At 36.8% G+C, this 14,775-nt stretch overlaps 1 protein-coding gene across 2 annotated transcripts in view; it reads left to right on the top strand.

Annotated features, from left to right (window-relative positions):
- The window catches only part of TMPRSS15 (transmembrane serine protease 15), a 129,090-nt gene extending 114,680 nt beyond the window's left edge, over positions 1 to 14,410 (top strand). Inside the window, exons 23-26 of one of the 2 annotated variants that reach the window (XM_065877042.1) lie at positions 4,542 to 4,723; positions 5,986 to 6,081; positions 9,261 to 9,400; positions 13,617 to 14,410. In XM_065877042.1, the coding sequence (XP_065733114.1) occupies positions 4,542 to 4,723; positions 5,986 to 6,081; positions 9,261 to 9,400; positions 13,617 to 13,772 (574 nt within the window). In that variant the 3' untranslated portion in view covers positions 13,773 to 14,410. The remainder of the gene's footprint in view (positions 1 to 4,541; positions 4,724 to 5,985; positions 6,082 to 9,260; positions 9,401 to 13,616) is intronic. The other variant, XM_065877043.1, reaches the window with a different exon arrangement.
- Positions 14,411 to 14,775: the final 365 nt, after the last annotated feature.

Raw genomic sequence — 14,775 nt, 5'->3', positions numbered from 1 at the left:
CCCTCTCCTGCCTCCCAACCTGCCCCTCATGTTCTTAGTCCCTCCCACAGAACCTGCCCATAGCTATATGAGGCTCCCCAGTATCCTGGTGCAAGAGAAGCCTCTAAAATCAGACCGTCCCACATAAAGTCTCTGCCCTACCATTTTATTTTATTTGTTTATTTATTTATTTATTTATTTATTTATTTTGGAATCATGACTTTATTTTATTTTGAATGTGTATTTCGTACCAGTATAGACTATAAAGCTTACATACAAAGACATCCCAGGAAGAGTGAGCACCCCAGTGCCAGATTTCCATCTCCAATTCCCCATTCAAAGGCCCAGCTGGAAGGGAGGAAGCTTTCCCAGACTGGTGGAGTATGGCAGAAGCCCCCAGACCCAGGCCGAAGAGGGCCTACAGGCCCCAAACACGCCACTCAGACCATTTAAAGAAAATGTCTACAATTGATGGAATAACCTTAAGCAAATATCAGTCGTGCTCAAACACAGAGAGGCTTTCTCTGTCCCTCCGTAAAATACACACAACTCATTTGTCACCACTGGGAGTGCTGGTGCTCCAGTTTTCTACTTTGAAAGATGGAAATTAAGGGAAAGAATTAAGTTTATTCTCGCTTTCCTAAACAAACTATATTTTAGGAAACCTTATAAATATAATCGATGGGGAAAAGCTTTTATATAGTGTTTTCTTTTCTTTCTATTTTTTTTAACATCTTTATTGGCGTATGATTGCTTTACAATGTTGTGTTAGTTTCTGCTTTATAAAAAAGTGAATCAGTTAATACATATACATATATCCCCATATCTCCTCCCTCTTGCGCCTGCCTCCCACCCTCTCTATCCCACACCTCTAGGTGGTCACAAAGCACCGAGCTGATCTCCCTGTGCTATGTGGCTACTTCCCACTAGCTATCTATTTTACATTTGGTAGTGCATACATGTCCATGCCACTCTCTCACTTCATCCCAGCTTACTTACCCCCTCCCCGTTTCCTCAAGTCCATTCTCTACGTCTCTGTCTTTATTTCCATCCTGCCTCTAGGTTCTTCAGAACCTCTTTTTTTTTTTTTTTTTTTTTTTAGATTCCATATATATGTGTTAGCATACGGTATTTGTTTTTCTCTTTCTGACTTACTTCACTCTGTATGACAGAATCTAGGTCGATCCACCTCACTACAAATAACTCAATGTCATTCCTTTTTATGACTGCGTAATATTCCATTGTACTTATGTGCCACATCTTTATCCATTCATCTGTTAATAGACATTTAGATTGCTTCCATGTCCTGGCTATTGTAAATAGTGCTGCAATGAACACTGTGGTACATGTCTCTTTTTGAATTATGGTTTTCTCAGGGTATATGCCCAGTAGTGGGATTGCTAGGTCATATGGTAGGTTTATTTTTAGTTTTTTAAGGAAACTCCATACTTTTCACAGGCTGCACGTTTGTAGTTCCTGTTATTTTTGGTATCTGCCCCCTATGGATGAGGTTGGTTCAATGTCTTGTGTAGGCTTCCTGGTGGGGAGGGACTCATGTCTGTGTTCTGGGGGTTGGGGCTGGATTTTGTCCTTCTGGTGGGCAGGGCCATGTCCGGTGGTGTGTTTTTGGTGGACTTAATATGACTTTAGGCAGCTTCTCTGCTAATGGGTGGGGTTGTGTTTCTCTCTTATTAGTTGTTTGGCATAGGGCGTCCAGCACTGGAGCTTGCTGGCCGTTGGGTGGAGCTGGGTCTTAGTGCTGAGATGGAGATCTCTGGGAGAGCTCTCACTGATTAATATTAAGTGGGGCTGGAAGGTCTCTTGTGGTCCAATATCCTGGCCTCAGTTCTCCCACCTCAGAGGCTCAGGCCTGACAGTAGGCTGGAGCACCAAGACCCTTCCAGCTACATGGCTCACAAAGAAAAGAAGAACAAAACAAACAGATAGAACCTCAAAACAAATGGTAAAAGCAAAAGTAAACAGATGAAGTCACACAAAGAAACATACACACACAGAGTCATAAAAAGAAACAAACAAAACACAACAACCAAGAAAACAGACAGAACCCTAGGACAAATGGTAAAGCAAACCTAAATAGACAGAATCACACAAAGAAACATGCACACACACAGTGATTAAAAACAAACAAAAATACAAACAGACAGGACCGTAGGACAAATGGTAAAAACAAACCTAAATAGACAGAATCACACAAAGAAACATAGACACTCACAAAAAGAAAAAAAAAAGGAAGAGAGCAACCAAACCAATAAACAAATCCACCAATGATAACAAGCACTAAAAACTAAACTAAGATAAATATAAGACCAAAAACAAATCAGACACGGAAAGCAAACCCCAAGTCTGCAGTTGTTTCCAAAGTCCACCACCTCAATTTTGGGAACATTTGTTGTCTATTCAGGTATTCCTCAGATACAGAGTTTACCAAGTTGATTGCAGGGGTTTAATCGGCTGCTCCTGAGGCTGCACAGAGAGATTTCCCTTTCTCTTCTTTGTTTGCACAGCTCCTGGGGTTCAGCTTTGGTTTTGACCCCAACTCTGCATGTAGGCCACCCTCAGGCCTATGTTCCCTGCCCAGACAGGAGGGGGTTAAAGCAGCAGCCAAATAGGTGGTCTTGCTCATTCAGGTCAGGGAGAGGGAGGGGTACAGTAGTCATAATTGGAATGCGGGGCGAGCCTGAGGTGGCAGAGGCTGGCCTGACGTTGCACCAGCTTGAGGTGTGCCATGTGTTCTCCCGGGAAAGTTGCCCCTGGATCACGGGACACTGGGAGTGGTGGGCTGCACAGGCTCCCAGGGTGGTGTGGGTAGTGACCTGTGCTTGCACACAGGATTCTTGGTGGCAGTGGTGGCAGCGTTAGTGGTCTGTGCCCATCTGTGGGGTCCAAGATGATAGCCGCAGCTCACACCCATCTCTGGAGCCCACTTAGGTGGTGCTCTGCCTTCTGTGAGCACACAGAACAGAAATTCCCTCTCCTTGTGCACCCTGAAACAACTGTCTCTTCCCTCTCCAGCAGGTCCAGACTTTTTCCTAGGCTCCCTCCCGGCTAGCTGTGGCACACTAGCCCCCTTTAGGCTGTCTTCACGCAGCCAACCCTAGTCCTCTCCCTGGGGTCTGACCTCCAAAGCCCGAGCCTCAGCTCCTAGCCCCTACCCACGCCAGTGGGTGAGCAGACAAGCATCTCAGGCTGGTGAGTGCTGGTCGGCACCAATCCTCTCTACCCTACAATTTTAAACTGTTAGCACCCAGTTTGTTCTAATAGTAAAATCCATAGAACTGTGTTAAAGGTGAAATGAGATGATGCAAAGTGTTTGGCACTACACTTGGCACAAAATAGCTTCTCCATAAATGGGAGTTGTTTTACTGCTATAAAACACTTAGTAAGTTTCCTCAGATTTTAAGGCAGTGTGGTTATTAGCAGGTGCTTACTGGATGCTTGGGCATTCATCAGCTTTACTGAAGACTGCTACTTGATCAAACATAATCCTTTAGGAAATATAACAATGTAATGAATAGATAGATAAAAAGATAAACAGATGGACTTGAAATAACTTCATGTTCTTTATATATTTATATATTTGTAGGTGACTTGTATTTTAACATTTGAAATACCACGTTAAACTAGGCATTTGCAACTATTGAGAATTAAATCACTAGCTCTGCTCTAATTGCAGTTATTGAATTTTGACTTCATTGTGAATATGGCTCAGTTGGCTTAAATCCAGCTGTTCACTGGTAATTTCTTGGCATGAAGATGTTGCAGGCCAGTAGCACATTTAGGAGTCCCTGTACACTTTCAGATTCTAATATACTCTCCAATTTAAGCTGCCTATAACACAAATGTTATCTTTTATCAGTACACTATCAGTGGTCAACATTGTGTATGAAAAATTATTCGAGTTCATTATGTGTGGAAATTACTCAAGCTCATGTATTAGCTTATAAACATCATAATAGGTTTTACTGCTTATGTGAACTCTGTGTGAATTCAGTAACCTCCTAAACAGGAGATGCTGCTGAACCTCCTTCCATTGTTACCATAGCTACTGTGGTTGCTGAGGGAGACCCTGCACAAAGATGCAGTCTCCACACTCGAATATGATCTAAAGCAGCGTTTCTCAAAACTGGCTATGCATTACCATCAACATGGAGATTTAACTGAAAAATGAATTTTTAAAATGCCCCTCTCCATCCCAGACTCATTAAACCAGAGATGGAGAAGGGGGAGCAGGTAACAGCATTATTTAAAGGCATTCCAGGTGATTCTAATGGGAAATGGAAGTTGAGAACCACAATCTAGAACCAGAGATTAAGAGATGATTTAAGAGAAGTTATAGAGATTAGCACAAATTAAGGCTTCCTCTATGATCCGATCAGAAAAAATTGAAATTAAGGAAATATTTTTAAAGAAGAATTCTTCAAAGAAATTCAAGAATATTTGAGGATGGGAACACATAATTCTGAAATACCTACTGCGAAGATCTCTAGAAACTAACTGTGGTGGATGGAGTGTTTCTTATTCTTCTTTTTCTTAAACGTAAGGAGAAATTTAGAGCCATCTAAGTGGAAAGCAGTCCTAGGCCTGCATATGACATCGAATCTGACTTCTCCTCAAATAGAAACTCGGTTGATAGACCAAATTGTCATAAATCCACACTACAATAAACAGAGAAAGGACAGTGACATTGCCATGATGCATCTTGAATCGAAAGTGAATTACACAGGTAAGAGAAATCAGTTTTAGTCATCCTATCTGCCCAAATTAATTCAAAATTAGATTTGAAATATCAGTACCAGTGCATTAATAGTCCATAAAAGTTGGATAATTTGTTATAGAAATCACTATAATTTAAATGGAATTGGGGAATGTAGAGAAACACATTAAATTACCTTCATCACAGTGCTTAAATCCAACTTTCTAGAAAATTGAACAGTAAAATACAACTCTAAGAGCCCTCTATATCAGTAAACTCCAAGGAGCAGCCCAGAGATAATAGGTCATGCTCTATTGTGTGCCGTCTTTGTTTCTCATGGGAAAGAAAGATAGGTCCATCTGCCACAAAGGCCGGAGTAGGACAAAGTGAGAGACAAGCATATGTTCAATGAGCGAAGTGAGTAAGAATGGTCATTCATAAAGGAGATTCAATAATATTAATAAAATGGCAGATGGAGGACTTCCTCCAAATACCTAGATAAGGTGCAAGAAATCACCTGAGGGAGTGAACTTTATCCTGAAGGGCTCTGCTCAGCTCCAACCTTTACACTGAAGACTTTCCCAGTGTCCAGTCAGGAGAGAGTGCGTCCCTGTGCTTCTCTGGAATTCTGTCTCCGCATGCATGAGAGCACTTAACAAAGGCAGATGATTGCTGCAGTTCATTGTATTAGCCCTAGCCTTTTATTCACTTTTGTGTCTGCCTTGGGTTTTACATGTCATGGATGTTGAATGAATGTTAGGAGGCTTGCAAACTGTTGGAGAAAGGCTGAAAAAGTCAGCCACCAATGCTAATGCCTCCGTAAGTACCCTATAAAACAATCGCCTAAAAGCTTTTTGAATGTGTAGGTAATTGGGGAAAATAAAAAAAAACCTCAGAACACTTGCCCAACTTTCTCTTAACTGACCCTGAAAAAAACAGTCTTACCAAGATTTTCATAGAACTGGAACCACATTCTATTAAGTACTGTGATTATTTAAAAATCAAGTGTAAATGACTAATTCCAGAACTAGGATGTTGTATACATAATAACAGAGTCATAGAGACAATGGAGAAGATCCTAAAAGGCCATCAGTAGTACCTAATCCACTGTCAAAGAAGTGCTTCTCTGAAATGCTTCTTTCCCCTAAGATTGATGTCTAAAAAATGTCTAGGCAGGATAAAATGAAAATACAAGGCTTTCTTTAGATGAAATGTCGAAAATGAATGATTTTTAAAACTTTTGGAAATGAATGTGTGTCCGTTCTTGTTTTTCTTTTCTTTCATGTTCACAGATTATATACAACCTATTTGTTTACCCGAAGAAAATCAAGTTTTTCCTCCTGGAAGAATTTGTTCTATTGCTGGCTGGGGAACACTTGTATATCAAGGTAAATTATCAGACTCAATAGAAAATGCCTATTAGTAAAAAGCATGCTATTGCTCTATCCTGTGAATATTTTCAACATTTTAAAAAACTTATACTATAATAATTTTCTGCAATATCTCTTAAAAGCTGTCTGGCTTATATTCATATGTTGCATATTTGTATAGTTAAATTTTTTTCCAAATTGCATGGAGCATATTATAAAACTATAATTCTTATTAGAGGGAAATTCAAACATTCCCTAAACTCAATGTCTAATTTTAGTATTATAAACTCTCTGATGAAAATATATACCTATTGAAATAAATATAACCAAAGGCTACAAAAATGTATTTTTATAAAGCATATGGATAAAGTCTCATCAAAAGCCAAGTTATTAACTGTCACATTTTCCAAATCAATAAAACTATTTGTATTTATGATATAAATGTTTCACACTCACATTCCCTAAGATGAGAAGGGAATCAGTTTCAACATGCTAATTCTGCCTACTGACAAGAAGACTCAGATATGGCATGAATCTTACATTGAAGACTATAAATTAATAAACCAATGACTCACCAGCATTATTTAATAGCATGTTTTCCAAACAAAGAATATCGAATTATGTTGTACACCTGAAAATAATATAATGTTGTATGCCAATGATACCTCGATAAAATTTTTTCCAATGTCCTTGCAATATTTCATCAACTCTAAGATGTACATTTTTTCACATTAAACTATGTAAAATAAAAAAATGCCACACTTAAATTGGAAAATTTATTTTCTTTCTTCATGGCAAATAAAGCATATCTTACAATGGAAAAAAATAACACTTTTTTTTTTTTTTTAAAGCATTCTAGTACTTCAAACCCTCTAAACGTAACTGCAAGGTTCACTGGTTTCAAAATTCTTAATAGGAGTTACTCCATCTAGGCTAGAGTTTGACCACTCACTAATAGTTAAGCAAAAAGGAACAGCAGTATTGTTGGCTGGAAAAACCTGGTCTCTAGAGTTACAACAGGTCATATCCATGATATTTAAAAATCCTAATTGCATTTAAGATGAAAAGGCACAAAATCTTGTGGAGAGGTGCATGTCCCAGAAGCAAAGGATTCACAGCTAAAATATCCTTACTTCTTGTAAAAGGGAGCATAAAATCTAAGTCAAACCCTTGCCTGACGATTCTGACAAAGGTTCTCCACTGCAATTACGTTATGTTGTTGAAATGCTTCATTTCCGCTGCCCATAAAGTATGTTGAAGTCAAAGTCTGTGTATTATTGTATTTCCTCCACTTGAAAAATGTCACGACTTATTAAATTTGAAATCTAAAGAGTAAAAATGATTCTTAGATAGATATTTTCTCTATCAGACTTCAAGCTAAAAGACATTTATGACCACAATGTACTCTTCAAAAGCAAATTATCTACTAACAAAATTTAAGACTCTTTATTCCATAGGAAATTATTATTGTTTTAAGAGTTGAGTAAACTTGCTCACATTTGCTTATTGTTACTAAAGATATGCATTTAATTGACTTAGGAAAAGTCTCTAGGAGTGGTATGGAGACAAGAAAAAAATCTGCATCTGAGATCAATTTCATTTAGGAATAAACAGATTACTTTTAAATACTTCTTGGGTGTGGCAATTTTAACAAATTTTATGAGCTTTTTCCTAGGGTTTCCAACTATTTCTAAAACCCCAGTTTTTCCCCTTTGAGTATATTACACTAGTTAATTTTTTAAGATCATGAACATGTTGCTTACTAAGAGAGAAAGGAGTATTATTTGATTAAATTAAGGCAACTAGTAAACTTAAATAACTTTACTGACATTTTTATGTGGGTTTTTTGGTATGAATATGTTTATTTTCAATTATCCTCATGGTAACTCATGTTGACAAATATCAAAGGTAAGAACACTGCTCAAATTTCTTTCTACCAAAAAGTTTTATCATATATCCAAACAATTTTTTCTTCCTTGACAAGCAGCAAAATTTTCTTTTATTTTTATTCTAAAACTAATTCTACCAGCCCATCCTCAATCTTCATAGAACAAATGACAGTGAGATGCTGAAAGTTCTGCCCCATCTTAACCTCTCTAAATCACTTTTTAAAATTAAAGTTCATTGTCAAACTTGAAAAGTCATCCAGCCTCTGAAGTCACTGGCACCAGCTGGTAATCACCTCCCAACTTCACGCTGTCATACTGGTACTTTGAAATTGACCATGTTTGGAGTGTTTACAACAGGCAAATTGGCAGACAATACACAGTGGGGCTTTGTTTTTATTTCTTGAAAAATCGGTTATTAAACATTTACCAACACACCACTGATTACACATACATTGCTTTACACCTATATGCGTGTGCGCGTTTCTTGTCTTTTTAGTGTGGTGATGAAACTTAGCTAGAAATGAGGGCACATACATTTTTGCAACAACATTGGCTGTCAAATGTACTAGCTTATTTTCAACTTTCTGCCTTTCTTGAGAAAGCAAATAGAATTGCTAATTATTAGAAAGTGCTTATCATGTACCTTTTCTGGGTGCACTAGACACCTGTTTTTTTCACATCCCTCTTGGGATTAGTATTTCGGTAAACAGAGATTCATGCTTCCAGTAGATGAGTCATTTTGTGAAAAGCATGGAAGTATACTTTGCTACTAAATGCCTCCTTTCTCTTCCCCTGCACGTGGATGACAAGCTGATTGCCCTGAGACCAGGGCACAGTTCCTCTGAGCTTCGTCTCCTGTTCAGTATGCACCTGTTTGCTCATACAGCCCCACGAAGGAGCTGAATGCCATTATAAGGGAGCACCTCTTCAGGTGCCAAATGAAAAGCACTGCTGGATTTCTGAGACTTTGCTGATTTCCATGAATGAAACTTTTTGTGTTGGCGGGCTTTTTTCCCCCATAAGCAATGCTGTAACCATTTGAAATTACTGAAAATACCTAAAGACCGTCTAGTCCAACCCACCATCCCTGCTAGCCCTTGGAAACTAAAGAAATGTTTTACTGTTACCCACTTGGCAAAATCTGCAGATGGGCTTTATTATGTGCTTTTAGCATTTAGTTCCATTATGTATACACACAGTACTCAGTAATGAGAGTGAACTATTGAAATAAAAAGACTGATGGTGGCTCCTTCAATGATGATCACTTCTGACTTCTGACTGGCTGGCTGCATTATCCATTTTGAACAGGTCCTCCTGCAGACATACTGCAAGAAGCTGATGTTCCCCTTCTATCAAATGAGAAATGCCAACAAGAGATGCCAGAGTATAACATTACAGAAAATATGGTGTGTGCAGGCTATGAAGAAGGAGGTGTAGATTCTTGCCAGGTAAATATGTAAAACTGCTCACCCAATATTTCCAGAAAGCATTGTTACATGATGAGTTCATCACTCAACGATTAGGGAGTGCAGAAATCATCAGGGTCTTAATTTCATTTCCTCATTTACAAAACTGTGGCTTTTCAGTTTTACTTGTGGCTTATTTGCATAGTACTCCTGGGTGGACCTGAGCATTAGAAACAGAACTAATTTTTATCAACAAAGGTTACAAATCAGATGTCTTTAGAGACTAGGCATAACATGTGGATGTGTCTGACTGCCAGGAAAAATATGCAGTAGTGGGCCTGGGGATGAGCTGAAGAGTATGTACCTTAGCTAGAATCATTTATTTTCAAATTTCAAATTCTTTAAAACCCTATTCAAACAAATCAAAGAAAAACAGGTCTGTGGGCCAAATTGGCCTGTACTCCTCTAATTCTCAACCCTGATTTAGAGTCTAGTCCAGGTGTCCAGTGACCCAGAATAATTTCTGCATGAAAACCAACCTAGAGAGCCTGCAATATGTTTGAAGTATCACTAGCTTTTTTTTTTTACAGAATAAAAATTGATTTATTTAAAAAACAAATACTTTGAGAATAACATTAAAATAAATAAATAGAAGCACTAATAAGTTGGCATCCAGTATCCTAATGAGGTTTTCAATTGGAACTTTTTAGAGAGGTGTGATTTTTTGCTCATTCTTTTGACTTGTGTGACTTTCAAAGAAAACTCTTACCCACAAACTAACCCTCATGGAAGATAAAAACATGTTTTTATTTTTTTTGAATTTTATTTATTTTTTATACAGCTGGTTCTTATTAGTTATCTATTTTATACATATTAGTGTGTATATGTCAATCCCACTCTCCCAATTCATCACACCACCACCACCCCTGCCACTTTCCCCCCTTGGTGTCCATACGTTTGTTCTCTACATCTGTGTCTCTATTTCCACCTAGAAATAATGTAGCCATCTATCAGCTCCATGAAATCTATATACATTCAACAAATAAAAAGTAAATTCTGCTAGATTTTAGATTTATAATTAAATTTTAGGTGCAGTATGGACTAGCCATGAAAGCATGGATTCTGTGCTCAAACTACTGTTTTCACCCTTGCTTTAACGCTTACCAGTGAGTCTGGGCAAGTCACTTAGGTATTATTGAGAAGTTTAAAAGAGATAACACGTGTAAGGCATTAAGTACGCACACAAAAATATTAACAATTTTTATTATGAGATTTTTAAAATAAATTTTGGAGCATATTTTCTATATTTGAAAATTAATAAAATATTAATGCACTAACATCTACTGGATTAGATTAAACCTGATAGCATTACTGAGCAAATGAATAATCTACAAATGCAGATGTACCGATCTATACTGTGAGGAAATGGCTTCACTTTGTTAAAGTGTAAACAACTTGTTATCTATATGGACACATACTAATACATATGTCATAATAATTGGACTGAATACAAGACTTTCTTAACAGACAGTTAAACAGGTGGATCCGAATATGTGTTCTCTAGTGAATCCAATGTCTCATGTCATCTTAAATGTTCAGCTTAGTTTTATATTTATTCTGCTTTGATGACACTTGCATATTCAAGATGAATAGGATAGCATTCTTGCTTATAATTTTTCTCTTATACTTTCCTTTTAAAATGAAGAGTGTACTAAAGGTAAGATATATTGCCACTTAGAGGGAGATTTATAGAGTTATTGCTCAGAAGGGAAATCAGCTGTACAACTTCAATTAGAGTTAATGGGGGTTGTGTGGCAGGCACCTCATGCACTAGGTAGAAAATATGACTGCTGATGTTATCGATGCTTGGGTTACATTAAGCCAGCAACTCATGCCAGATCTCTGAAATCTCATATTTGGTTCCAATTTCTAGAGAGTCTAAGTACGTTATTCATTAGCAAGTAAGAAAGCTCCCACACAAGGCAATACCTTGTGTAATATAATGTTATCATGATTGAGTAATCGATCATCTAGAGAGTTACATGATTTTCTTTGTTCATCTTGAATATTGTGTTAAAAAGGAGGACTGATTACAAAAGGATACATTATTTTAAATTATGCATATGTTACTATTGATATATCACTTGAATAAGTTCTTCGAAGCATTATTTTTTCCCTATAGTGGTGAAGAATTTGCCTTATTATTCATTCACATGTTCTTGAATATCTTCTGGCTTCCCAAAGGCTTGTGCTTGCTAGGCAGCTGTTTGGATTTTAAGGCACCATGAGTGGCTGTCGAAAGTTCTCTCTCTATAAAACTAAGTGAATGACAGAAAGAGAAAACCCATTCTGCTGACTATTCTGAGACTTGTTCTATACACTACTGGTTTTTGAAGTGTGGTCTCCAATCCAGGAGATCAGCATCACCTGAAATATTGTTATAGGCGCAAATTCTTGGCCTTGCCAGAGAGTCACTGAATCAGAAACTCTAGAGGTGGAGGCCCAGCAATGTCTGTGTGAGCAAGCCCTCAGGTGATTCTGATGCAACCCAAGGTTTAAGAACCACTACCCTAAACAAAAATGGTCTCCAACCCTTTTACTCAGATGTTCAGTCAACGAAGTTAATGATTTTCATTTTCCTTTATAAATATAGCATCTCCGTAGAAACATAAATTTTAGGTTAATACTTTATGGTCTGGACATTCACTCATATTTTTGAAGTACTTACACATCTCTGAGATAATGGAAGGAAATAACTTCATTGAACAAATCAGAAAATGAAGGCGAAGAGAAGTAACACAGTAGAACTGAAATGGTGTATGTAGTTAGATGATGGGAAGTGATAGACAGACAGAACACTCAGCTGTTTGGCCTCAGGCCTGCTGGTGGATTCTTTGAATAACAGCCACTGAGCCAGTATGTGCTGGGTAATTTAAAATCCTTGTTCAAGTAATCAACGTCTGGATTCTACTGTCTTTTAAAATTATGAAATTATTTTTGAAGATATGAAGCAAACCAAATGACTCCTTTTTAAAATACCCAAACATCTGAGGTTTATTTTTACTAACTTCTAAGTCACGTATCACTTTGAGTCAGTATTTATTCTTACCTTGAATTGACATTGTTCCGTAAATATTTCTGAACCATGTTATGAACTAAGGGCTTAGGATGCAGAAGTACAATCACAACCTCTGCCTTCAAACAGCTTGAACGCATTTGTTAACATCTAGAAAAGGAGTAACCCATGGTTGCCAATGAGATTTATACTCCTCTCCCTCAGGAGAGAAAGGGTGATTTTCTAGACCACAATTTTTTCCCTTAAATATAAGTCCCAAAGGTGATAAAGAATTAGGCAAAATGTCTCTCAGGATACTTTTTAACATAAGCTTAGCTGAAATATTCTATTGTACCATGATTTACCAAAGTACACAGGCTTTAAGTTCCTTCATAAATATAAAAGAGATTAATTTAAAATGTTGTCACAATGTGGGAGACAATATTTGTCAATTCTCTGTCATTAAATAACGGTACGATACATTTGCATTATATTCATTTGCATTACACGGGAATAATCCTGTGGAAATAAAATCTATGTAATTAACTCAACTAGGCATTGCTATAATTAACATTTATGAAAATTAAAAGCATTTCATCAATTAAGATAGATGAAAATGTGTGCCTCTCACTAGAAATTATATCATAAATGTGCCTATTTCAGCTGAAATATTGGTTTTTTTTCAAATCTGACTGTGCTTGTCTAATGCTAAAAAGTTAATGCTGCCCAAGAGAACTAAAATCAACTTTATGTGTGAGTTATTAGCTATCCTAAATCACATAATGTGGAATATTGTCTTACCACAAAGCCCCTCATAATACTTAGGACATATCTCCTTTAATAAAAGGATTAGCTTTTAACATATATTTTGGTTGGGATGCTCTCAGAGTTGTGCCTTAGAAAATTTCTTGGTACCCATTAAAATGCCATACTTAAAGCAAGGAAATGCTTGCTATAAGAGTGAACCATAAAAAAATTACATATAAATTTTGTTTTAGTTCCCATAGTTCCTCTGTGTACTTACTGAGCAGCCAAAGTTTCTAATTCTTGACCTAGAGTGATGATGAGAATATTTACAGATGACTTGCAATGGCAATTAAACCATATTTTTGATCTTCAGTTTTGAACTTATTTGCTTAATATATATATATTTATATCAATTTATCACACATCTATAATTTTCTTTTGCAATTTACTCTTTAGGGGGATTCAGGAGGACCACTCACGTGCCAAGAAAACAACAGATGGTTCCTGGTTGGTGTGACGTCATTTGGATACCAGTGTGCACTCCCTAATCGCCCAGGGGTGTGCTCCCGGGTCCCGAGGTTCACAGAATGGATACAAAGTTTTCTACATTAGAGTGTTTCCTGAAGCAAAGATGAAAATCAGGCAGTTTTCCCATTCCACTTTAAGAAGCATGGAAATTGAGAGTTTTGAAAAAATCATTTCTAAAAGCCTTGATTCTTTACCTAAGCCACCGAAATGCTGGGGGAGAAAACAAAAACTAATCTTTACAATACAAAGTAACTTTAAAATAATAAAGTTTGATTTTATTGTGAAGTTATTCTTTCACAGATATTTCCTTTGTTCTTAATCATTATTTTTATCATATTCTCTTATTTAAAGGAATGTTATTTTAAAGCATATACTATTACACTTAAAGTTTAAGCAAAATTAGGAGAAGCAAAATAAACTGTTTGCACAAAGTATGTTATTGTTTAAAATAGACTGCTGTAAATTATCTAATTCCAGCTTAGATCACTATTATAAGAATCTCAGTCATTCTCCTGCTTTTCTACCCAAATGCATTTCCAATCCAACTTGAGCACATCCTTAATATTTTTCCCACTTATCAAAAATACTTATTGTAAGCTCATGTCACAGACCTGAACTAAATCGATTGCACAATTCTCTCAAATAAGCTAATTAAACAGCAAAATAGCACAAGTCTATATATCGCCCTTGTACCAAAATTAAAGCTAAATTAACTAATATTGTCATACTTTCATTGGATCATTTTTTACCTGGATTATTCATACGGTCCATTTATTTCAAGCTAGTGTTTTTTAGGTTTCCAAAAATTATCAGACATATCAAAGAAATACAACTATTACAAATGTGGTTTTTCTCTGATAGATGAGTTACAGTGGATATTTCTAACATGTGCAAAACTTATTTAGACACAGCTGAATTGCCCACTGGAAGGCCAAAAATGTGGAATAAATGAATTTGCTCCACTGCTTTAATCTCTTGGATCATTTCCAGAGTAAGTGTAAACTTCAATTTAGCTTACCACACAAAATCTACTGATTTATTCAGGAAGACAAAATTCATACAAATTGATACAAATGTACACACACAC

Source organism: Phocoena phocoena, chromosome 4 (assembly GCF_963924675.1).
Source record: "Phocoena phocoena chromosome 4, mPhoPho1.1, whole genome shotgun sequence".
In the NCBI taxonomy this organism is placed as follows: Eukaryota; Metazoa; Chordata; class Mammalia; order Artiodactyla; family Phocoenidae; genus Phocoena; species Phocoena phocoena.
Note: the sequence above shows the minus strand (reverse complement) of the source record. Positions and strands in the feature narration are given on the sequence as shown.